Genomic DNA, 26456 nt, shown 5'->3' on the forward strand with positions numbered 1-26456 from the left:
GCAAGAATAAATGAGTGATGTAAGCAGAGAGATGAAAACTCTAAGAAGCAAAAGGAAAGGCTAGAAATCAAAAACACTGTAACAGAAATGAAAAATGCCTCTGATAGGCTTATCAGTACCCTGCACATGATGAAGGAAAGAATCAGTGAGGTTGAAGATATGTCAATAGAAACTTCCCAAACTGAAAAAAGCAAAGAGGAAAAATAATGAAAACAGCAGAACAGAATATCTAGATACAAAGATGTAAATAACCTTGTGAACATAGATAATAGTAAAATGTAATAAAATAATTAGGAAAAGATGAGTTTTTAGTATTCACTACCTTTATTTTTTTTTTTTATTTTTTTTTTATTTTTTTTTTTTTTGCGGTATGCGGGCCTCTCACTGTTGTGGCCTCTCCCGTTGCGGAGCACAGGCTCCGGACGCACAGGCTCCGCGGCCATGGCTCACGGGCTTAGTTGCTCCGCGGCATGTGGGATCTTCCCGGACCAGGGCACGAACCCGTGTCTCCTGCCTCCGCAGGCGGATTCTCAACCACTGCGCCACCAGGGAAGCCCACTACCTTTATTTTTAATAAATATATTTTATTCAATTGTAAGTTTAGACAAATTATCTGTAATAATAATAATAATAATAATGGGTTAAAAACCAGCTCACAAAATTCCTGAAAATTTAGCAAGTAGCTCTCAAAAGTCAGTATGAACTGGCTCAGCACACTACTGCTTGAAATAACTTTGAAAGTACCATATTCAGATTTATTATATGCATTATATACATATATAAGTTTCCATTATATGCAGAACACTATGCTGAGGAAATTTGCATACATTATCTCATTTAATTCTCATAACTCAATGAACTAGATATCATAGCCCTTTTTTTAATTAAAAAACTGAAGCTTAATCAATTCAAAGTCAGACACCTAGAGTATGGCAAAACTAAGATTTAAGCCCAGGTCATTGCTCTTTCTACTCACTGCTTTCTGCAAATAAGACTAGGGCAAGAAAAAGGGTAACTGGCACTTGTTTCCTGTGCCACTCCAGGCCACTCCAGCCCCACTGTGAACTCATAAATCCTGTGGGTCCTTAGACAAAGGGAGTGTCAGTCATAGTGATTCTTCAGGACATTACCATGGTTACCAAACATAATCCAGTGCTCCTGCCTGAACATTCCAGAAGAGGATAGGGAGGACCCAAGATGGCCTTCAACTTATATCTATTAGGATATCAACATTCCTTTCGGAACAAGAAAAGGGACACAACTGAAGAAACAAGTAAGGGGAACATAGAATAGAGGGTTAGAAGGGCCACTTCTTAGCCATTTCTTTCCCTACTTTGGGTTAGAGTTTTATCCCCCAAGATTAACAATTATACTAGTTAAAATTATGGAATACGGAAGATATCCATTCCCTCTCCTGTCATTTAATATCCTTGTTAAGACACACAATTTGTTCAACCAAGTAAGTGTATTCTTATTCATTTGCTCATTTAGTCAACATTTATTAAGCACCAACTATGTTGTCAGGCTTTATGTTGGTGACTAGGGTTACAAAGATATAGGATTAGACCTCTCTCTGCCATAAAGTAGCTGACCATCAGATGAAGATAAGCATGAAAACAAAAAAATTTGCAATATGGTGTATGATTCAATTAAATATGGAATGCTATGGAACCACAAAAGAGGAAGTACCTGATGCTACTGGATTTGAAATGAGAATAGGGGGATCCTTTAGAGAAGACTTCACACAGGAAATGCTTCCAGGACTGAGTATTAAAGGATGATTGGAGTTAACCAAGTAGATGACAAGGGAATACAGCACAGACAAAGGAACAGAGAACTGAGAGAACCTTATTAAGTGAACTCCAAGTCCTTGGGTACAGATAAAGCATAGACAGGAGGTGAGAAGCAGGCCTTGAAAGCTAGGCAGGGGCCAGAAAACTGAGGATACTGTTAGCCATGCTAAACCTCTTAACTTTATAGGGAACCATTGAAGGAGTTTTAGTAGGCAGTGAGTATATATCAGACCTGTATTATATCCACAATACCTAGCAGTACCTCACATAATAGAGGTTTAACAAATATATTTGTAGGGTGAGTGAATGAATAAGTAATACTGAATGACTAAACTAAACTAAAGGGAGGGTTTACAGGAAATGTGACAAGATTAAGATCTTAAAAGATGAATTGCTTGAAAGCACAGAAATGAAGGAGAAAGGGTATTCCAGGCAGAATGGAGAACCCATGTGAAGGAAACTAAGCGTGGGCAGGTACTGAAGCAAAAGTTGCATTGGGGTAAAGGGAGGGGATAACTGGGAAAAAATAAAGCACAACGTTAAGATTGAGAAGGACTGATATTGTACAGGCCTCCATTGGGCACTCTCTGTTCTCTTTCTAATTCCATCAAAGAAGCTCTGTTTCACGTATTCAGCTCTGTTTCACACATTCCCACTAATGGACACTAGGAATCCCTTAATAGCCCTACACCAGCCCTCCCCTGCTTGCCCCCACCCAGCGGGGTCCTGGCATTATGCCACGGGGATGCTATTGTCTCCAAATTAGGAGTTCTTCACCCTCTCTCAGAGAAACACACTTGGCCTAACCCACAAATTTCCCTTGTTCCATTTTGGGTTATTATATATTGCCCTCCCGGTACAAGAGTTGAAAATTTAGCTTTCTTATACTATACCGTGCGCTTCCCCTCTCTCATCCTAGTCTTTCCAGTATAGTTATGTCACAGTTTTAGGCTTGTGGTAAGCAAAATTCTAAGAATGACCCTAATGAACCTTGCCCTTATATAATCTCCTCCTCTTTGAATGTGGGCAGAACCTCAGAATATGATGGATAACACTCTGGTGATTGTTACTTTACATGGAAAAAAAGGAGATTATGTGAGTGGGACTAATCTAATCACACAAGCCCTTTAAAAGCAGAGTGGTTTTTTCCAGTTAACAGCAAAAGAGGAATTCAGAGATTGGAAGCATGAGCAGTTTTGAAGATGCAGGTTGCCTCCATGCCAATGTGCGTGGCAGTTAGGAGCTGAGAGTGTCCCAGCTGACAGTCAGCAAGGCATCAGTCTTATAACCACAAAACCCTGAATTCTGCCAATAACCTGAATGAACCTGAAAATGGATTCTTCCCTAGAGCCTCCACATAAGACCCCAGCCCAGCCAACACCTTGATTTCAGCCTTGTGAGACTAAGCAGAGACTACCAGACTTACAGAACTGTGAGATAGTGAGTGGATGTCGTTTTTTTGTTTTGGGGTGTTTTTTTTTTTTTTTTTTTTTTTTTACTATTTTTGGCTACGTTGGGACTTCGTTGCTGTGTGCGGGCTTTCCCCTAGTTGTGGCTAGCCGGGGCTACTCTTTGTTGTGGTGTGCAGGCTTCTCATTGCAGTGGCTTCTCTTGTTGCAGAGCATGGGCTCTAGGCACGCGGGCTTCAGTAGTTGTGGCTCGCAGACTCAGTAGTTGTGGCTCAGTAGTTATGGCGCACAGGCTTAGCTGCTCCATGGCATATGGGATCTTCCTGGACCAGGACTCGAACCCAAGTCCCCTGCATTGGCAGGCAGATTCTTAACCACTGCGCCACCAGGGAAGCCCGTGGATGTTGTTTTAAGCCACTAAATTTGTGATCATTTGGGATGTAGCAATAGAACATACAAGTTTAAATCTATAGTCTTGTAGTCTTACAAATATGTAAAAATTGTTCACTGCTAAGCCAAATAATGTCACTATAATAACTTTTCCTTTTTTGTTCAATTTTTTGTTTATCCCTAGAGTTAAGAATTGCCACCATTATTTTCACTTGCTTAGTTCTCCAGGTACTGTTACTTTTTTCCACAAATTACTTCAACAGCTCTATTAAATGCCCAATGATATTTTTTCCAATCACTCAAAACACAACAAATAATCTACCAAAACACAACAAATAATCTACCAATTCCTTTTTTCCCAAACTTCCTCTCTCCTAGTCCTATACTCTGCCTTCTCCTACTCCTGGCACATAGCTCTTGTCCTGAAACTTGCTTTTGCCTCTCTCCAAAGTTTTATTCCCTATTTCCTGGATCCCATGTTTTCTTTCTTGGTTTACTCTCTCCCTTTCCTGGAATATATCCTTGAATAGTTTTCTAAGAATGTGTTGGAGGTATATTTTTGAGTGAAGAATGATTTTATTCTACCCTCACACATTTTTTAAATGAATTTATTTATTTATTTATTTTTGGCTGCATTGGGTCTCCGTTGCTGTGCGTGGGCTTTCCCTAGTTGCGGTGTGCGGGCTTCTCATTGCAGTGGCTTCTCTTGTTGCGGATCACGGGCTTCAGGCGCACAGGCTTCAGTAGTTGTGGCCCGCGGGCTCTAGAGCGCAGGATCAGTAGTTGTGGCACACGGGCTTAGTTGCTCCGCAGCATGTGGCATCTTCCTGGACCAGGGCTCAAACCCGTGTCCCCTGCATTGCCAGGCAGATTCTTAACCACCGTGCCACCAGGGAAGCCCTACCCTCACACTTGATTGTCAGTTTTTCCAGATATGGAATTCTAGGTCAAAAATAATTTTCTGAGAATTTTGAAGTTACACCTTTATTGTCCTCTAACTTCCAGTTGGATTTTTTGTGTATGATGTATTTCTCTCCAGAAGCTTTTGATTTTCTTTTTGCTCCCTAGTGTTCTGAAATTTCATAATGTTGGAATTTGCTATAGATCTTTTTTCATTCACTGTGATAGACATTCCCTGAGCTATTTCAATCTGGAAATTTGTGCACTTCATTTCTGACACATCTTCCTTTATTATTTCTTTATTAATTTATTTCTCTATTTTCTCTCTTTTCTCTTTTTGGAACTTCCATTTGTCAGCTCTAAAACCTCCTGAACTGATCCTGTAACTTAATTAATCTTTCTCTATGCTTCCTTTGGGTTTTAAAACATTTACTCTTTGGGAGGTTCCTCAATTTTATCTTCCAACCTTCTGTGTTAATTATCTATTGCTGTGTAACAAATTACCCTAAAACATAGAGGCTTAAAACAACGAACATTTATTACCTTATAGTTTCTGTGAATCAGGCATCCAGAAGCAGTTTAGCTAGTTGGTTCTGGCTCAGGGTTTCTCTTGTGGTTACAGACAGGATGTCTGCAGGAGCTGCAGTCATCTCATAGCTGGAGGCCTCACTTCCTCTCTGGCTATTGACAAGACACCTCAGTTTCTCACCACGTGGGCCTTCCAATAAGCTGCCTGAGTGTCCTCACTTGGCAGCTAACTTTTCTCAGAGCAGGTGATCAGAGAGAGAGAGAGAGAGAGAGAGAGAGAGAGTGTAGAAGGAGGAAGGAAGCCGCAATGCCTTTTTATGACAGTCTCAGAAGTGACTGTGACTTCCACCTTATTCTGTTTGTTAGAAGAGAATTACTAAATCTAGCCCACACTCAAGGGGAGGGGTAATAAAGAAGCTGTGGACCTACAGGAAAATCACCATACCTTTGTATCAGAACATTTCATTTTGGTTACTATATTTTTAATTTCCAAGGGCTGTTTTTGGTCCTCTGGTTTTCCTTTTCCATATCTTCTTTTTTCTTTAGGATTATTAGACTTTACTTGAAATTCTCTTCTGTTCTCTGCATTAGCTCTGTTTCCTCTGCGCCCTTTTTCCTATGAGTTTATTTTGATCTCTATTTTCCTCGTTGATAACTATTGTCAAATAACTGGTGATCCTTGGCTCTCCATTATAAGTTAAGAGGGAGGAACTAAAAAGCTGACTAGAAGCCTGGAGGGCAGGGGTAGTTATCCATTGTGGGCTTCACTGGGAGCTTTCCTCTGGATCTCTACATTTTCTCCAGGGAAGAATACTATAATTGCTTCTCTGGGGACTGGTTACATGTTTGTCTGCTAGCATACTGGGATCAAGACAAGAGAAGGGGGCACTGAGTCTCACCTTTGAGGATCTCGATTTTCACTTAATCATCGTATTTTTAGTCTTGCACCATATGGCGTCCCTCACAGTAAATCTTGGGCAGGAGTGCAGTGCCTCCAAGATTCAGTTCTTCCAGAGAAATCTTTCTCTTTTTCCCCAGTTTTATTGAGATATACGTGATGTATAACATTGTGTAAGTTTAAGGTGTACAATATATTGATTTGATATGCTTAAAATATATTGCAAGATTAGCTCTAATACCTCCATCACGTCACGTAATTGCCATTTCCTTTTTGTGGTAAGAACATTCAAAATCTACTCTCTCAGTACCTTTCAAGTATATAATGCAATAAAATTACCTATAATCACCATGCTGTAATTAGATCCTCAGAACTTATTCATCTTAAAACTGGAAGTTTATACCCCTTGGCCAACATCTCATCCCCTCACCCCCCAACCACCATTCTACTCTGTTTCTGAGTTCTGCTTTTTTAGATTGCACGTCTAAGTGAGATCATACAGTGTTTGTCTTCTTCTGTCTGACTTATCTTACTTAGCATCATGCCCTCAAGCTTCATCCATGTTGTTGCAAATGACAGGATTTCCTTCTTTCTCATGACTGAATAATATTCCGTGGCATATATATATATGTATGTGTATATATATATATGTATGTGTATATATATATATATATATATATATATATATATATATATATACACACACACACACACACACATCACATCTTCTTTATCCATTCATGCATTGACAGACATTTAGGTTCCATATCTTAGCTATTGTGAACAATGCTGCAATGAACATGAGAGTGAAGATACCTCTACAAGATCCTGTTTTCACTTCCTTTGGATATATAGCCAGAAGTGGGATTGCTGGACAGAGAAATCTTTTATCTCCTTGTTGGGGCATGGTGGTCTGCCTGGTTGTGCCACATGCTCTATAGACAGTTTCAGTGACCACCTTCCTGTTCTCGGACCTAGTCTTTACTCCTACCTTATGTGGCACCTGCTACGTTCTGAGGTTTGAGCCTCCCAAATGAATTAGCTCAATTCTAGGTGTATCCTCCACTGCAGAAACTTAAGTTAAAACTTTTCCTATTCTGATAAATTCGTTACGACCCCCTCTCTACGTTCCATTTTTCAAAAGATATTTCCACTGAAATATATCATCTTGCTATTGTATCCTTGCTCTCTCTTTGACCTTGAAGGTTAATGCCATTATTGTTGTTGTTGTTATTTTGATGTGATTTTAGCAAATGTAGGAGGGAAAGGAAATAAACCTTATGGTTAATTAACCATCTTTAAAGTGTATTTTCATGATATAATTTCAAAATTATAGAGGGCTTCCCTGATGGCGCAGTGGTTGAGAATCCGCCTTTCAATGTGGGGAACACGGGTTTGGGCCCTGGTCCAGGAAGATCCCACATGCTGCGGAGCAACTAAGCCCGTGCGCCACAACTGCTGAGCCTGCCTCTAGAGTCCGCGAGCCACAACTACTGAAGCCCGCACGCCTGAAGCCCGTGATCCGCAACAAGAGAAGCCACCGCAGTGAGAAGCCTGCACACCCCAATGAAGAGTAGCCGCCGCTCAACGCAACTAGACAAAACCCACGTGCAGCAACGAAGACCCAACGCAGCCAAAAATAAATAAATAATTTTTTTAAAAATAATGTATTTTCATGATATAATTTCAAAATTATAGAGGGCTTCCCTGGTGGTACAGTGGTTGAGAATCCGCCTGCCAATGCAGGGGACACAGGTTCGAGCCCTGGTCCAGGAAGATCCCACACGCCATGGAGCAACTAAGCCTGTGCACCACAACTACTGAGCTTGTGCTCTAGAGCCTGCCCGCCACAACTATTGAAGCCCACGCTCCTAGCGCCCATGCTTTACAACAAGAGAAGCCACCACAACTAGAGAAAGACCCAACGCAGCCAAAAATAAATTAATTAATTTTTTAAAAATTATAGAACAGTTGTAAGACTGGTACAAAAGAAATTCCCTATACCCTTTACCCAAATTAGTCAATTGTTAATATTTGGCCACATTTGCTTGCTCTCTCTCTCTCCATATATATATAATTTATATATGTACATATCTATATATAAACATCTATTTTTTTCTCAGCTAGTTGAGAATAAGCTGCTCATATAATAAGCTCCTTTACTCTCAAATATTTCAGTTTGTATTTCCTAAGAATAAGAACATTTTCTTAGATAACAACCCACAGTATAGGTATCAAACTCAGCAATTTTAACACTGATACAATTCTATTTAATTATCTATAACCTATATTCCAATTTTGCCAATCGTCCCCTTAATGTCCTTTAGAACAAAATTTTTCCTTCTAGGATACAATTAAGGATAAGATTGATCATAAAAATAGAAATAATTGGGGCTTCCCTGGTGGCGCAGTGGTTGAGAGTCCTCCTACCGATGCAGGGGACACGGGTTCATGCCCTGATCTGGGAAGATCCCACATGCCGCGGAGCGGCTGGGCCCGTGAGCCATGGCCGCGCTGAGCCTGCGCGTCCGGAGCCTGTGCTCCGCAACGGGAGAGACCACAACAGTAGGAGGCCCGCGTACTGCAAAAAAAAAAAAAAAGAAAAGAAATAGAAATAATTGGTTAATCAATTATTTGATTGGTTAATTAACCAATTAAATTGGTTAATTAATTATTGATTAATCAATCAATCCAATAAGGATTGCATTTAGTTGGCATGTCTCTTTAGTCTCCTTTAATCTGGAACAATTCCTCTGATGCTTTGTTTCATGACATTGACAATTTTAACAGTACAGGCAAGATATTTTATAGAATTTTTCTTAATTTGGGTTTGTCTGATGTTTCTCAAGATTAGATTAGGTTTAAATATTTTTGGCAGGACTAAGCAATATTATGTCTTCAATACATCACATCAGGAGGCTTGTGATGTCATTTTGTCCCATTATTGGTGATGTTAACTTTGATCATTTGATTAATGTGGTGTTTTCCAGTTTTCTCCACTGTCAAGTTACTATTTTTGTTTTGTAATTAGTAATAATTTCCAGGAAGATACTTTGAAAAAATGTAAATACCCTATTCTTCATCAAACTTTCGCTTACTAGTTTTAGTATATAGTGATGGTTCAATTATTTCTATGATAGTTGCAAAATGGTAATTTTCTAAATCACATCCATTTTAATTCAAAGTGTAATTTTTTAAAGTTTGAGTTTTTCCAAAGCATTCAATTTCATTTTTATACAAAGCACTGCTCTTTTTTTTAATATCTCATAAATTTATTTAATGCTTGCTTGATACATTTTATGTAGAAAGGTTGGGACTGTTTGCTTTGGGTGCCCCTGGTAAATCTCATGGAGGCACTCACTGCTGTTTTTTAAAAAACAGATATTCCATTAGTTGAAATAATATATCATTAAATTGCAATACTGCAATTACAGAATAAACCTGGCATAAATTGTTTGGGGAGAAGAACCACAGCTGACTCTTGGTACCCACACAATTCAACTGGTGGGAGCATAAGTGTGCAGGTATACTCGAGAGTAGCTCTTGGCTGCAACTGGAGTGTTGCAGGAATCTTTTAATATGTTTTTCAGAGGAAATGGAGAACATTAATTAATCTAGCAAGTCTATTCAATGGAGTTTCCTTTTTAATATTTATTATTTATTTATTTATTTACTTATTTAGGCTGCACTGGATGTTATTTGTGGCATGCAGGATCTTTAGTTGCAACATGCAGGATCTTCATTATGGTATGAGGGATCTTCATTGCAGCAGGCGAGCTCTTAGTTGCAGTATGCATGTGGGATCTAGTTCCCCAACCAAGGATTGAACCTGGGCCCCCTGCATTGGAAGCCCGGAGTCTTACCCACTGGACCACCAGGGAAGTACCCTCAATGGAGCTTCTTTAGAAGAGCTTCTACTATATATATAATATTGAGCTATTCACACTTAATAGTCTAAAATACATCAAGAAACTAGGGCACCTTGGACTTCCCTGGTGGTCCAGTGGTTAAGACTCCACATTCCCAATGCAGGGGGCACGGGTTCGATCCCTGGTGGGAGAACTAAGATCCCGCATGCTGCACAGTACGGCCAAAAAAGACAAAAAACAAAAAGAAACTAGGGTACCTTAAAGGATTACTGATAAAAACAGATAAGTGTCTTGGACCAAGTTGGAGATTCCTGAATATTTGCCAAATTCAGTATGTGAGTTAGGATGCAGGGGAGGAATAAATGTGAGATCCCTTTCCAGACACATTTTAGATGCTTAGAATTCCTTGTAGTGAAATATCACCCAAATGAAGCTAACATAATATTTTATGTAAACTATATTTCAATTTTTTAAAAAAGAAATACCTCCCAAAGATAATGATATCTGGTAGAAATTGACAAGATATCCTACAATTCATATGGAAATATATGGGACCCAGAATAACCAAAGCAATCTTGAAGAATAACAACATTGGAGGACATACTTCCCAATTTCATATCTTCTACAAAGCTGCTATAATCAAGACCATGTTATATTGGCATAAGAATTGCCATATAGATCAGTGAAATAGAATTGAGAGTCCAGAAATAAACCCTTAATTTATGGTCAGTTGATTTTCAACAAGAATGCCAAGACAATTCAATGGGAGAGAATAGTCATTTCAACAAATTATGCGGCAAAAACTGGATAATCACATGCAAAAGAATGAAATTGGACCCCACCTCACACCATATACAAAAATTTACTCAAAATGGACCATAGACATAAATGTAAGAGCTAAAACTTTAAACTCCTAGAAGAAAAATCTTCATGACCTTGGGATTAGGCAGTGGTTTCTAAGAAAAGACAACAAAAGCATAAGTGACAGAATGAAAGACAGATAAATTGGATTTCATCAAAATTTGAAACTTTTGTGCTTCAAAGTTCACTATCAAGTAAGTGAAAAGAGGTTTTTTTCATAAATGTTTGGATTACAAGGCAGATTTAAAATAAATAAGTATAGGGACTTCCCTAGTGGCACAGGGGTTAAGAATTCGCCTGCCAATGCAGGGGACATTGGTTCAATCCCTGGTCCGGGAAGATCCCACATGCTGCGAAGCAACTAAGCCCATATGCCACAACTGCTGAAGCCCGTGCACCTTAGAGCCCATGCTCCGCAACAAGAGAAGCCAACGCAATGAGAAGCCCACGCACCTCAACAAACAGTAGCCCCCCACTCGCCACAACTAGAGAAAGCCCACACACAGCAATGAAGACCAATGCAACCAAAAATAAAATTAAACATTAAAAAAAGAAAACACTTTGTAAATTAATTTGGAAAACTTTCCTCATAGGACATAGCCCCAGAAGCCTAAGGGAAAAGATTGACAATTTTTCCTAAATAAAAGTTATAATTCTGTATCGAAAGACATCATAAAGTTAAAGGCAAGAAATAAACTTAAGAGGGGAATTCCCTGGCAGTCCAGGGGTTAGGACTCTGTGCTTTCATTGCCAAGGACCCAGGTTTGATCCCTGGTCTGGGAACTAACATCCCACAAGCTGTGCATCACGGCCAAAATAAATAAATAAATAAAAGAGAGACTAAGAGAAAATATTTGCCATATACAGGTGTTTGTTTGTGTGTGTGTGTGTGTGTGTGTGTGCATGTGTATATATATACACATATATTTATGTATATACATATATACACACACCTCTATATAAACACACACATACATACATATATTCATATTTATAATTTATATATATAATTTCAGAATACATAGAAACCTCCCAAGTAAGGCACCAATCCAGACTCCCCTTCTCATCCAACATCAGATAATTATTTATTGGGAACTGATTGTGCCAGGTACTGTGTTAAGCACTAGGAATACAACAGTGACTAACACAGACAATAAACAGGTAAATAAACAAACAAGATATTCACAGAATATAACGAGTACTGGGAAGGATATAAGGGTGGGAGAGTTGATGCAATGGATCAGAAGTTATAAACTGCTGTCCAGAGGGCCAGACTCAGCCTGCAGAGTGATTTCTTAAAAACATTTGGACCCACATCTAAAAATCAGGAGATTTTATGTAAAATCCACATTTCTGACTTCTCTTAAAAATTAGAACTGGCCACACTGGCCCTAAATTCCCACATGACCACAAATGGCCAGAGCAAAGTAGCAGCTGCCCCTTTAGATGGGACATGTTTCTTAGTTGCTTTACTCGTAAACATTATCTGCCTGACTCTTATAGGCAACTGAGTTTGCAGATCCCATGATGGAGAGTAACTTGGAGAGGCCCACTTTATTTACTTATTTATTATTATCATTATTATTTTTTGGCTGCATTGGGTCTTCACTGCTGTGCACGGGCTTTCTCTAGTTGAGGCAAGCGGGGGCTACTCTTCATTGCAGTGCACAGGCTTCTCACTGTGGTGGCTTCTGTTGTTGCAGAGCATGGGCTCTAGGCACGCAGGCTTCAGTAGCTGTGGCATGCAGGCTCAGTAGTTGTGGCTCGCAGGCTCTAGAGTGCAGGCTCAGCAGTTGTTGTGCATGGGTTAGTTGCTCCGGGGCATGTGGGATCTTCCCGGACCAGGGCTCGAACCCGTGTCCCCTGCATTGGCAGGCAGATCCTTAACCACTGTGCCACCAGGGAAGCCTGAGAGGCCCACTTTAGACAGTAACCAAGGAGGTAATGTTTGAGCCACACCGTGAAGAATGAGAATGAGCCAGCCATGTGTAGAGCTAAGGCAAGAGCTTCATCCTCATAAGAGCAAATTTCAAAATCTAGAAGGAATTCAAGGCTAAAACCATAACAAAGCACTTCCAACTCCTACTTTGATCACAGACTGCTTTCACTGCATCCCAGCCAGAACCCTGTAATTCATCTCACATTTCTGACAAGCATTTTTTCTCGTTTGTCCTTCTGTGGTTGATTTCTAGTTTCATACCGTTATGGTCAGAAAAGATGCTTGAAATAATTTCTATCCTCTTAAATTTGTTGAGTCTTGTTTTGTGTCCTTTATATGGTCTATCCTAGAGAATGTTCCATGTGACTTGAAAAGAATGTGTATCTGGGTTTTGTTTGTTTGTTTGTTTTTGTTTTGTTTTGGATGTAGTTTCTTGTAGATATAAATTAAGTCCAACTGTTTTATTGTGTCATTTAGGATCTCTGTTGCATTATTGATTTTCTGTCTGGAAGATCTGTCCATTGATGTCAGTGAGGTATTAAAGTCTCCTACTATTGTTGTATTCCTGTCAATTTCTCCCTTTATTGTCTGTTAGTATTTGTTTTATGTATTTAGGTGCTCCTATATTAGGTGCATATATGTTAACAAGTGTAATATCCTCTTCTCATAATATAATGATTCCTTTATCATTATATAGTATTCTTCTTTGTCTTTCTTTATGGACTTTGTTTTAAAGTCTATTTTGTCTGGTGTGAGTATTGCTACATCTGCTTTCTTGTCATTTCCACTTTCATGAAATATCTTTTTCCATCCCATTACTTTCAATCTATGTGTGTCTTTTGCCCTCAAGTGGCAGCACATGTAGGTTCTTAACAAGTCATTTTAATTGTGCACATCCTGAAATATCTATGCACAAAGACATTCAGGGAACTTGGCTACCCTCTGCCAAGTTTGGCTTCAACCATGTTATTCAGACTTCCACCTGAAAATTCCACTCAATAGTAATTATGTTCTATTCGTAGTATTCCCTTGAAGCCACTTGAGCTGCCCAGGAGCTGAAGTCTGGGACCACATGGCCAAGCTCCGGGGCACATAGGCTGACTCTAGAAGCTCAGGATAAGGCTATGAAACTCCAGGGAGTTGGAGTGTGGAGTTCCAGGGAAACCTATGAAGACAAAGGTATGTGTATTTGGCCCTCCTCCTAGGACATCTAGTCTTCCTAGAATGATTAGTACCATAACCACAAATCTCAAATGAGCACTTGGGACTTCCTGAAAATCGTATTATATTTCCCTAGCCACTCTCCCACTCCTCAAGGCAACTCCCCCTCTCTCCTCAAATCTCTAAAATCCCCTCTCGATCCTCACTCTGAGCTAATAACTTCCTTGCCCCTTATTTTACTAAAAATAGAAGCAATCAAGAGACTTTCCATCATCACATCTAACATTCCACTGCATTTATACCTTCCCTCTGGTACAATGAATGAACTGACTCCATTTGTGTACTGGATCTCATCTACACTTTCCTCAAGGATTTTGCTCCTGTAATTATCCCCCTCTGCCTCAGCTTTTTCCCTCTTCCCAGATCATTTCCATTAGTATACAAATGTGCTATAATCATTCCACCTGGGAAAAAAAAAGAATCCTCTCTTGGGACCAAATTGTCCCCTCAAGCTACTGTCCCCATTTCTTTCTCCACCACCTTCTCCCCTTTCCCACTCCTGATTATACCAAAACTCCTGGGAAAAGTAGTTTATACTCATCGACAAGAGAAAAACAACCATGCTGATTGGCCTCACTTTAAATTCCTGATCACTAAACTCAAGTGGGCCTCTATGGCTGCCCAGAAGTCAGACTATGTTTCCTTGTTCTATGCATTCTCTCACTCTCCTGAAGGCCACTTCATACCTTCTCTTTCCTCAAACCTCTAACACCTCATCTCCTATCCTCACTCTCACAAAATGACTTTCCTTCTATTTCACAGTGAAAACAGAAGCAACTGGAAGATAATTTCTATAACCTCTCACAAAATCATGTCTATCCATCTACCTGCATCTGTGCCTGTATATGTCTTATTATAATGAGTGAATGGTCTACACACTTGTTAAGACCAACCCCTCCACTTGTGCATCAGATCTCATATTGTTGATTATTCAAGGACACTACTCCAATATTCTTCACACTCTATTGCATCAGTTTTTCTATCTCTGGCCTTTCCTATCTACATACATTCATGCTATAATTTCTTCCATCTTAAAGCCCTACATCCTATTTCCCTGCCCACCCCCCATACAGAAAAATTCTTCAAAAGAGTTGTCTGGTCTTTTTGTCTCTAAATATCCTGCCAGTCTCTCTTGAACCCATGCCAGTCAGGCTCTTGCCCCTACCACTCCACTGAAACTTCTTATGTGTCTAGTCACCAATGCTCATATCCATGGTGACGTTGCTAAATTAAACGGTAAGCTCTTAGCTTTCATCTTATTTAACATATCAACAGGCAAGTGCAACAGATCTCACCTGCTTCTGAATCCTGGTGCTGCTGAGGTTGCTTGCAGTACGTCAGCTGGCAGAGATTTGGGAATGTGGACCACCATAACAGGGAACTTGGCTCATACCTTTCTATTACTTCAGAACTGGTTTGGGAAAGTAAGTATGGAGAAAATACAGCATTCTGTTTGGCTCTTAGAAAACAACATCCATCCACCTTGCTTACCCAAGTCTTTCTAATCCCAATTTCTACATTCATTAATTCAAGGAACACACAGTTCCTGACTGTGCTCACCCTTCGTTCCATGTGACCTTGCAGGACTCTAATTTGTCACTCACACTTGTCTTCAGAATGATTCTCTGGCCCTGCTCTCTTTCTGGCTGATTTCACCTTGTTAATACATTCACTCAAGTGGCTTGACCTTATTCTGTCCCCCTGTGCTAGCACTTCAACCTGTTCTCCATGCTCAAATCAACCACACTCTTACTTGGCCCTTCAGTGAGAACTTTAACAGCAACCATTAAAATGAACTTATTAACACTTCTCATTCTTCACACATACTATGATGATATTTTTAAGTCATTCACAATTTTTCTTTGAAGAAAGTTTTTTTTCCCTTCTAGTAGATGTGAGGGCCCACTCAAGCTTTCCTTATTATAGTCATAACGAAAACTCATAGTCATGAGTCAACACAGGTAACTAAATATTCTGCCAGTCTCTGCCTCCTTTCTTTCTCTTCCTCCTGATAAAGAACCAAAATAGAAAAACCAAAGAGGAAAACTGGGTGTGGAGAACATACTTTGGTCTATCCTTGACTTCAGAAACTCATTTTTATCAGGTACTCAAAGTTGTTCAGATTCATGGAGCTAACTCGCTAAGCAAATTCAGAGTGCCTGTTTCCTCACTTGTAAATGGAGATAATAATGCCTTCCTTATAGATTTGTTGTGGAGATTAAATTATATAATGTATGTAATACAGCTAAGACCTAGCATATAAAACTGTACAACAGATGATTGGAAGAAAAGTAATAAACCATAATAAGTAAGTTATTATTTACATATGGAATATATACCTTTCCTCTGACTGGAATATCTTTGTTCTGCTACTCAAAAAATACTTGCCAGGGGGCTTCCCTGGTGGCGCAGTGGTTGAGAGTCCTCCCGCCGATGCAGGCGACACGGGTTCGTGCCCCGGTCCGGGAAGATCCCACATGCCGCGGAGCGGCTGGGCCCGTGAGCCATGGCCGCTGAGTCTGCGCGTCCAGAGCCTGTGCTCAGCAATGGAAGAGGCCACAGCAGTGAGAGGCCCATGTACCGCAAAAAAAAAAACCCATACTTGCCAGGATAGGGTACCTGAAAAGCAATACACATACACACACATATATATACGTACTTTTTTTTTTTTTTTTGACCGCACAGCTTGTGGGATCTTAGTTCCCCAACCTGGAATTGAACCTGGGCCCTTGGCAGTGAAAGTGCCGATCCTAACCACTGGATCGCTAGGGAATTCCCATGGAAAGCAATATTTTTAACCATAAGTTTCCTTGAGAAGCAAAACATGCTAGCTGGCTTCAAAGGATAGCTCATCCAGGCCCTGAAAGAGCCCGGTCTATTGCAGCCACCCACAGAAGAGCATCCCTGACCAGCGACCAGAACTCTCTTGTCTACTAATCAGTAGATTCCTGCCCCTCCCAGACTCACCCTTCCTGATAATACTACTAGTTGCCCCTGCAGGTTCAGCCCAGCTTCCTGTGTTCATTCACCCTGAGTGTCTACGCTTTCCCTTCTCTGTCCAGCCCAGGGGAGCATGGCCATCTATCTGTCCTTTTCTTTGCTGAATCTATCTCACCACCTGCTTTGAACCCTGTTCTCCCACCTACTCTTAGCATCATACCTGGACACTCCTCTTGGTCCAGGAGTGTCAGAATTTCAGAAAAAATCCCCTTTTTTTGGCCCTTTGCTGAGACAACTCCCTTGCCTTGTTATATGAAAACCCGTGGTCAAGCTAGACATCATCCTAACACAAATCTACACTCAGGGCATTGCCCACTGACAGGTGTCTCAGAGGCAAATCGATGGGGGTGGGTGGTTAAGAGTGCTTATGCTTATTCTTGGCTTGAAACAAATGACCTCTCCCTGCCAGACTCTCTAGTGACTGTCCTCCAGCCACAGACACGATGACCTCCAAGCTCCGCACATCCAAAGGGCCTCACTCCATCTTCCTCGACTGCTGCCTTTATCACTCCTTCTCCCAGAGGAATTCACTGATGAGTCCTCCAAGTTGCTCTTACTTCCAAATGCATCTCTTCAAAGAAAAAGTAAATCTCAAATCTTTGGTAAAAGCTGAGCATATATCACTTGTATTCTCATTTTCTGGATCGTGTCAAAGGGATCCCATAGGTGGTTTTCCCCACCCTGATTGGAATGTCCTCTGCTCAGTCTCCTAGTTCTCCTGACCTCTCCTAGCTGCCTGTTTGGTGACCCGCTATTAGGAGACAGCTGGAGATGCCATTTAGACTCCAGCAGAGGGCACTGTCGTTCTGGCTTTTCAAACAGGAGCATGAATGGCACAATTCAGCCAAGAGGGAACTGGCCAAAATCTCTGAGCCCCTCTGCCTTTCTAAATGGATAAACATACTGAAGTTACACAAATGTATTTTGGAAACACTCATATGTCTCATAGCCGCTATAGACCATCATCCCCATCCACCTGAAACCAGACGGGAGAAGGTACTCAAGCTACTCACAGCTACAATCTGCCAAAGCCTAGCGAGTGGGCACCTCCAAGGTGGATGACTGTGTCTGTATTGCAGCAGATAGACCACTTTTTCCACAGGGGCTTGGCATTTCCCCACTGGTTTTCCTCACTGGGACTGATCTAATCCACTGAAGACTGGCCCACCAGGTTCCAGTCCTCTCTGCTCCCTTGATGCTGGCCATAGGAAATGATATTCCACGATTCAGTGAATCTCAGGGAGGCAGGGATCTGCCTCTAGAACAAGGTAATATCATCATGTCTCTCTCCCAACTCAAGGCTTCTCCAAGTTGAGCAGACACCCTTGACAGGGCCCCCATTGAGCTGTACACAAGGGAGCCCATTAAGAGGCTAGTTCTATCAGTTCATGTTTTTCCTTAGTCCTTGGTCTTTCCTGGAAGGCCTGATGAGATGATTTCAAGAGCCAGTTTAATGCGGTGGTTAAGAGCATGGGCTCTGGAGCCAAACTGCTTGGGTTAAACTCATGTCTCTGCCATATGCTAGTTATGTGACCTTGGGCAAATCACTGAACTTCTCTGGGCCTCTGTTTCTCCATTTACAAAATAAGATAGTAACAGTACCTACCTTTTATAGTTGTGCTGAGCACATTCACTAGTTATTAGCCCTTTTTATTGTTGTTATCTCTAGAATATCCATGAAGTCCATTTTACATCAGCAGTCTGCAACCAGCATTAAGCCTCTCTTGTTATCTCGTGCCCCCTCCACCTCCCCTGTGTTCAGAATCCTGAACAAGTGCACCACTTTGAGGAAGATGTTTTTGGAGGCAAAGGAACTGTCCCCATATGTAAAATGTGCCCTGGGAAGTGGTCTGGTTCCCTGGGTTTATGCTCTTGTCCACTTCCTCCCAAAGCACTATTTCCTTATCTCAGGAAAGACAATAAGTGCAGGATAGCCTTCAAAACATACTTTAGCCAATTTCAATCCATGTTAATGCACCACTCAACTTTAAGGGATTAATGTCCCACAGCTGATACGACCTCTTAGACAGGAGTCATATTTTATGTACAGTACCACAACATTTTCTCTCAAACTGATCTCGTATAAACTTCTAGTCAGGGTGGTATTACTCTGCTTTCAGTGACACCAACTTCAGACAACTGCAAGTAATGTCTGTTAGATATTATCACCACTATGTACTCAGAATCTGGAACAGACAGGCAAATACCCTAACCTGAAAGTCAGAATTCTGGGAGCCACTGAGGTAGACCCATTCGAAAAATTCTTCAGCCTGAAAACATTGTGGCCAATCAGCCCCAGTTCCAGATAACAGAGTCAATGGGCAAAGCAGTGGAAAACTAAGATTTTGTGACCATCCCAGTGGCCCCGGGAAGCTGAGAAATCTGCAACATAAATTTGGAAAAGTAGAAGATCCACCCAAGTACTTTTGCACTACCCCATATGTCCTTCATGGTCCATTCAAAGCATTAAATCTGGTCTTATGGCAACTCCTAATTTATGGCCTGGCTCTAGAAGAAAGTGTCAGGGCCCTTCATATCTATGTATCACAAAAAAAAAAACACATGGAGTATAGTATTAACTGGGTGGGTGAAGAACCTCTGTTATACCATCTACCAACAAAATGATGGATTCATCTCCCTTGCCATGGTGGAGTTACAAAGAGTCCGTTGCAACCCTGTACCCAGACATGCCCTTTCACAAGTAGCTGTGGCATGATTCCCACCTACTCCTCACCACCCTTCACCTCAGGTGGCTTCCAAAACTTGGCAGCTTGCAGAAGCTACGGGTTACCAAAAATATCTTCCAGCTCACCAAATACTGATCCGAGGAATATGCCAACTGGTGCTTGAGTCAAGAGGAAGGCATCCAAGTGGGTGATACTGTCCAATACACCTCCAAGCACACAGTAACCCATACAGGAAGCTGGAAGACTACTACTTGGAAACTGAGATAATAGAGAGCATCATCTGGCCGTACCCTAAAGGGCAGGCTGAGGCCTCGGGACCCGCTAAAGCGCTCCCAGTGTCACCGGCACCCAGACCAGTAATGCCCACTCGGGATGTGCTCTTGCTCGTTCTTCCCAGTCTACACTTACTTGGCCATAGACATTCTGACACCCTCACTTAGCCCAAAGTCAAACGACCAAACTCAAATGACACTGCTTCTAGGAAATGGCCCCTCATTGCTATAACCTGTGATGAAGTAAATTCAGCCCCTGGTTCAGTCCAGGCTTCCACCTGCCCAAGCCCTCAACTGTCAAGGGAGGGGACTCAAACAGTGTCCCACTCTGGTAATGTCATTGTCTCAGAGAATGTGAAAGGAGATTTCCACTGGAGTGCAAAGGAGAGTGTGGAGGGACAGATTATGACGTATGTGTGGGGCCAAGCAGGATGAAGAGGAAAAGCAGGAACTGGGGAAGGACTATAAGACAGAGGTGGCACAGCAGTTAAGAATCTGCCTGCCAATGCAGGGGACACGGGTTCGAGCCCTGGTCCGGGAAGATCCCACATGCCGCAGGGCTACTAAGCCCGTGCGCCACAACTACTGAAGCCTGCGCGCCTAGAGCCTCTGCTCCGCAACAAGAGAAGCCACCGCAATGAGAAGCCGGCGCACCACAACGAAGACCCAACACAGCCAAAAATTAATTAATTAAAACAGAGAGGGCATCCCCACCATCCACCAGAGGTGAGTCAGCTATCTCAACAATTTCAAGAGAGGATGGCAAATTTTGACCCAGTTCCTGACAAGCCCAGGATTCTGAGATGCAAGCCAAATCTAGCCTATTCAAGCAGAACATGAATTTATTAAAAGAATATTGGTGGGATTACATCAAACTAAAAAGCTTCTGCACAGCAAAGAAAACAATCAGCAAAATGAAAAGGCAACCTATAGTATGGGGGAAAATACTTGCAAACCATATATTTGATAAAGGGTTAATATCCAAAATATATAAGGAATTCCTATAACTCAATAGCAAAAAAAAAGAAAATCCAACTAAAAAATGGGCAGAGGATCTGAACAGACATTTCTCCAAAGAAGACACACAAATGGCCAACAGGTATATGAAAAGATGCTCAACATCTAATCATGAGGGAAATGCAAATTAAAACCGCAATGTCACCTCACACCTGTTAAAGTGGCTATAATCAAAAAAACCCACAAAAGATAACCAGCATTGGTGAGGAAAAAAGGGTACCCATGTGCACTGTGGTGGGAATACAAATGGGTGCAGCCACTATAGAAAACAGTAAGGTGATTTCTCAAGAAATTAATAGAACTACCATATGATCCAGAAATCCCACTGCTGATATATATATCCTGAAAGGAATTGAAATCACGATCTCAAAGAGATATCTGCACTCTCATATTCGTTGCAGCATTATTCACAACAGCCAAGATATGGAAGCAACATAAATGTCCATCAACTCATGAATGGGTTTTTTATTTATTTTATTTTTTAAAATTTTATTATTTTTTAAAATATTTATTTGGCTGCACCAGGTCTTAGTTGCGGCACACGGGGTCTTCGTTGCTGTATGCGAGATCTTCGTTGCGGCATGCAGGCTCTTAGTTGCGGCATGAGGGATCTAGTTCCCTGACCAGGTAATTGAACCCTGGCTCCCTGCATTGGGAGGGTGGAGTCTTAACCACTGGACCATCAGGGAAGTCCCTGAATTTTTTAAATGTGGTATATGCATACAAGTAAATATTATTCAGCCTTAAAAAAAAAAGGAAATCCTGCCATTTGCAACAACATGGATGAATCTGGAAGACATTATGCTAAGTGAAATAAATAAGCCAGACACAGGACAAATACTACATGATACCACTTGTATGAGGAATCTAAAATAATCAAACTCATAGAAGCAGAAAATAAAATGGTGGTTGCCAGAGGCTGGGGGGAGGAATAAACAGGGAGGTAGTAATCAAAGGGTACAAAATTTCAGTTATGCAAGATGAATAAGTCCTAGAGGTCTACTGTACAGCACAGAGCCTACAGTTAATACTGTGTTATATACTAAAACCTTCGCTAAGAGGTTAGAGCTTATGTTAGATGTTCTTGTCAAAAAAAAAATAACAACAACAATAAACAAAGAGGGTGGGGGGAGATTTTTTGGAGGTGATGTATATGTTTGTGGCATAGATTGTGATGATGGTTTCACAGGTGTATACTTATCTCCAAACTCATTAAGTTGTATATATTAAATATATACAACTTTTTCTATGTCTGTTATACAATGAAGTCGTTTATAAAAAAAGGAATATTGGGAAACACATAAAAATTGTAGAAGGAACAGAGAACAAAGCTTGGCAGAGGGTAACCAGAAACAATGTTCAGAATCATGCTGCAGACCTGGCTGGGCACAGACACCACGGCGTTCAATGCTGTGGTGGCACTGCTGGCACCAAGGACATTGGGCCCCGGGTACTGCTGCTCGAAACAAGATGCAGCTTCACTGCCCCAACTTCCGTCAATAGAAAAAGACGTCACATGGTCCCAGCTTCTTTGCAACCCCAATCTTTGATTCAAAATCTGAAGAAGATGTGTTGACTGGCCTACCAAAACTCTTTGCGCATGGCCTCGCTACACAAGACGCCAGGTATCTTAGTCCATTCAGGCTGCTATAACAAAATACCATAGACTGGGTGGCTTATAAACAACAGAAATCTATTTCTCACATTTCTGGAGGCTGGAAGTCCAGGATCAGGATGCCACGTGAGGGCCCTATTCCAGGTTGCAGACTTCTTATTGTTTCCTCACATGGCAGAAGGGGCAAGGAAGCTCTCTCAGGTCTCTTTTACAAGGGCACTAATTCCATTCATGAGGGCTCTGCCCTCATGAATCACATCCCAAAGGCCCCACCCCTCCAAATACCATTACCTTGGGCATTCAGTTTTCATCTTGTGAATTTGGGGGAGATGGGGACATTCAGACCATAGCACTGGGTAAGGAAGGTCTGGTTTTTTCAGTCATTGTAAGATACAGATTTTGCCTCAGAGGAGATGCCTAAACGCCCATAAGAATGCTAAGTCTACACTACCCTACTCTACATTGCCTTTCCAGCCCGGCCCTGTCCCTCTCCACTTTACCCAGCATTAGTCCAGCTCTAAATCAACAGCAAGCTGAGACCTCTCTAGTGCTTCTAACGCACTCGATATCTTGCTGCCCGAAATGCTCTTCCTGATACTACTATGTCCCATGAATCCCTTCTTATCCTCCAACACTTAGCTTAAACATAATTTCCCCTCTTAGACCAACTGAAGCTCTGCAAATATGCCAGTCTCAGGAAAGGAATATCCATCCAGACGAGGGGCCTTTTTCACCTACACTAACCCTAAGTATTTGTCAATATCCTGATTCTAGCAGGAGGCCACTCAAAACCCAGGAGTCAGGGAGGAGCAAGAGAGTAGTGAGGAAGGTCTGATCACTGTTCCCCCTCCCTCCCCTCTGTCACAGGCATTTTGATTTGACTCCTGAGATCCTGAGAATCGGATGTGAGTGGCTTGGAGAGATCCCTGCCCTGTGCCTGGTTGGCATGGAGAACAGAGACTCAGAAAGTCAAATAACCCCATTTGCTAAGTACTCAGAGCAAGTCTGCTCTCGTTTCAGACCGGAAAGAACCAGAGCCCACTAGGCTTCCCCCTACCATCTCAGAAGACGGGATCATTCCGTGCACCAGAATAGCCACACAAGGTACCAGAAAGCTGTACGGAAGGTGTTGTTTAAAGACATGTAAAGTGTCTTGGATTTGTCACATGCTAGGGGCAGAAAAGATGTGTCTGAGTTCCTAAAGAATGGCTGGGATGTGGTGGGGCATTGTTATAGAGCAGGGGATGGGGGCAAAAAGAGCCAAGAAGAGACTGAGAAGAAGGAGAAAGTAGACTTGAATGGTGGGGTAAGCAAGATAAAATAAAAACTGAATCAGACTTGCAAGCAGAAGATCCAGGTGTGAGTACTATTTCTGTCTCTTTTAAGTGTCTCACCTTGGGCAATCACTTATCCTTTTTTTAACCTGCTTCCCCGTTTATTTAAAAAAACAAAACAAAACAAAACCAGAAAATGCCTACTCTACCAATCTTACAGAATTGTTGTGGGGATCAAAGCTTTGGAATTTGAACTGAGTTTAAACTCCAAACAAGCCGTGTGACCTTGGGCAAATTCCTTCAACCACTTAATCTCTCTGGATCATCTGAAAATCGGAATAATACTGTAGCATTTTTTGTGAAAGTTAGAGAAAATGTACATTTTAAAAAGCACCTAGGGCTTCCCTGGTGGCGCACTGGTTGAGAGTCCGCCTGCCGATGCAGGGGACACAGGTTCGTGCCCCAGTCCAGGAGGATCCCACATGCCGTGGAGCGGCTGGGCCCGTGAGCCATGGCCACTGAGCCTGCATGTCCGGAGCCTATGCTCCACAACGGGAGAGGAACAGTGAGAGGCCCGTGTACCGCAAAAAAAGTACGTAGGACAACCTACTGATACATGCAAATACTGAGGAATCTCCAGGGAATTCTGCTATGTAAAGAAAGCCAATCCCAAAAAAGATCCCATACTGTATGATGCCATTTATATAACATTCTTAAAATGACAAAATTCTAGAACTGAAGAGCACATTATTGATGTGGCTATAAAAGGGCAACTCCAGGATTCTGTGGTGGTAGAACCGTTCTGTATCAATATGTTAATACCCTGGTTGTAATAAAGTGCTATAATTTTACAAGATGTTACCACGGTGGGGGCTGGGAGGACATGGCTAAAGGGTACACAAGATCTCTTTCACTTCTTACAACTGTATGTGAATCTATCATTATCTCAAAATTAAAGTTTAATTTAAAAAAACACTTTCAGAAATTAAAAAAGATACGCATGAAGGGCTTCCCTGGTGGCGCAGTGGTTGAGAGTCCGCCTGCTGATGCAGGGGACACGGGTTCGTGCCCCGGTCCGGGAGGATCCCACGTGCCGCGGAGCGGCTGGGCCCGTGAGCCATGGCCTCTGGGCCTGTGCGTCCGGAGCCTGTGCTCCGCAACGGGAGAGACCAGCAACTGGAGAGGCCCGCATACCACAAAAAAATAAAATAAAATATATATATATATATATATACAAATTTTATATGCTGGTAAAGAGTGAAAATCCCCCAAAAAAGAAAATCTAGGTAAGTCTGGTATTATTTCAAAATTTTAAAAACACTTAATACCTAATACAACATTTCGAACATAACAGGTCCTTGATAAATGATATTTACTAGTAATATCCAAACATGAGGTAGTATCACTGCTAAATTTCAGAGAATTACCTGAAATGAGCAAAGAGGGAAAAAAAAGAACCAGTAGACTCACCTTGCACATCTTCCAAGTGGGTTGGGTGGTTAGAACTCTGTGCTCACTGCCGAGGGCCCGGGTTCAATCCCTGGTCGGGGAACTAAGATCCCACAAGCCATGTAGAACGGCCAAAGAAAGAAAGAAAACAAACCAAGTGGGTTGACCACTTGTTTTTCCACCACCTTAGCACTTGGCGAAAGCTCTCTTGGAGATGGGCTTATAGTGAAGCAGGAAGAACCAAGACTGATCCCACTGACCATGAAGGGTGCGAGATGCTGGAATCCAGAAGTGGAACTCAGTGTGGTGACCACATTTCCAGGACTTCTCAGCAGCACCTGGTCAGGCCCAGTTGCTAGGCTGGGCTTGTGATGCCCTGAGGCACAAAAGGGAGCAGACAACTCTCAGAAACTGGATAACCTGCCCTTCCCCCAACCATTCAGTCCCCAATCAGGTCTTCAGAGTCCCCCTGACTGAAGCTCAGAACTTCAGCTTCTGGCGGTCCCACAATCCAGGAGTGCGCCCAGAGGAAACCATGCCATGGATCCGGAGCCCCTGCCACTGCCTCATCAAAAGCCCAATGACCAGGTTAGGCTGGAAGGGTGAGGGTGGGGAGATCAAGGAAAGCATTACTCCTTCCCCTCACTGAAATCACTGGGAGACTTTTTCATTTCTGGTCAGAGTTGGGAAATGGAATAGGAAGTTTTGGTCTTACCAGGGACAACTGGCCCCAGAATCTGGGCAGTGGTGGCATTCAAAGGGAACTAAAGATTGGCCTGTGTCTTTGCGTTTTGCCTTATGGATATGACTTCTGAATGGACACAAGTATCTACAGCACTCCTGTGGGAGGCCTGGGGTGTTTCAGCTCCCTTCGTTGCCACCTCGCACCCCTCTAACCACCATCCATTGGCAGTAGCCCCACTTCTTCATCACTACCACTGCCCATTCTAGGTTTAAGCACCCCCCACCCCCATCCAGCCTAACCTGGCTGAATCTGAGACCCTATCTCTCTTTTCCAGGTTTATGGATCACTCTATTCTCAATGACAGAAACTTCAGTCTGTATTGAGCAGGATGTGTTTGCAGAAGGACAAGATAATCTCCGGATGGAGGGCAAAGAGGGAAAGAGGGAGGTGTCCTGGTTCCAGTGGCTGACTAATGGGAGGAGGGGATTGAGAACATGGAATAAACAGATTGGACTAGAAGTCACTTGTGTGCACTGGAAGTGAGGGGGAGGGAAATTATTCCAATACCCAAATGCCTGTGAGATCAGGATTGTGAGAGATTTCTGAAGGAGCCAGAACTTGGTGTTTGGTTTGGGAGGGGCTAGGGCAC

At 42.0% G+C, this 26456-nt stretch overlaps 2 protein-coding genes across 3 annotated transcripts in view; one reads left to right on the top strand and one right to left on the bottom strand.

Annotated features, from left to right (window-relative positions):
* The window catches only part of CCNT1 (cyclin T1), a 63464-nt gene extending 37981 nt beyond the window's left edge, over positions 1-25483 (bottom strand). The window contains exons 1-2 of one of the 2 annotated variants that reach the window (XM_067009195.1): positions 25383-25483; positions 25144-25225 (exon numbers count right to left, since the gene is read on the bottom strand). The gene's annotated coding sequence lies outside the window, so the exon portion shown is untranslated. Of the gene's footprint in view, positions 1-25143; positions 25231-25382 lie in introns of those variants that run through there. The other variant, XM_067009196.1, reaches the window with a different exon arrangement.
* Positions 1198-26190, top strand: SPMIP11 (sperm microtubule inner protein 11). Its single transcript, XM_067009199.1, is given in 5 exon segments — positions 1198-1273; positions 23420-23470; positions 23473-23547; positions 25566-25710; positions 26142-26190. Coding segments are annotated over 5 exon segments (396 nt in total).
* Positions 26191-26456: the final 266 nt, after the last annotated feature.

Source organism: Kogia breviceps, chromosome 12 (assembly GCF_026419965.1).
Source record: "Kogia breviceps isolate mKogBre1 chromosome 12, mKogBre1 haplotype 1, whole genome shotgun sequence".
Lineage (NCBI taxonomy): Eukaryota > Metazoa > Chordata > Mammalia > Artiodactyla > Physeteridae > Kogia > Kogia breviceps.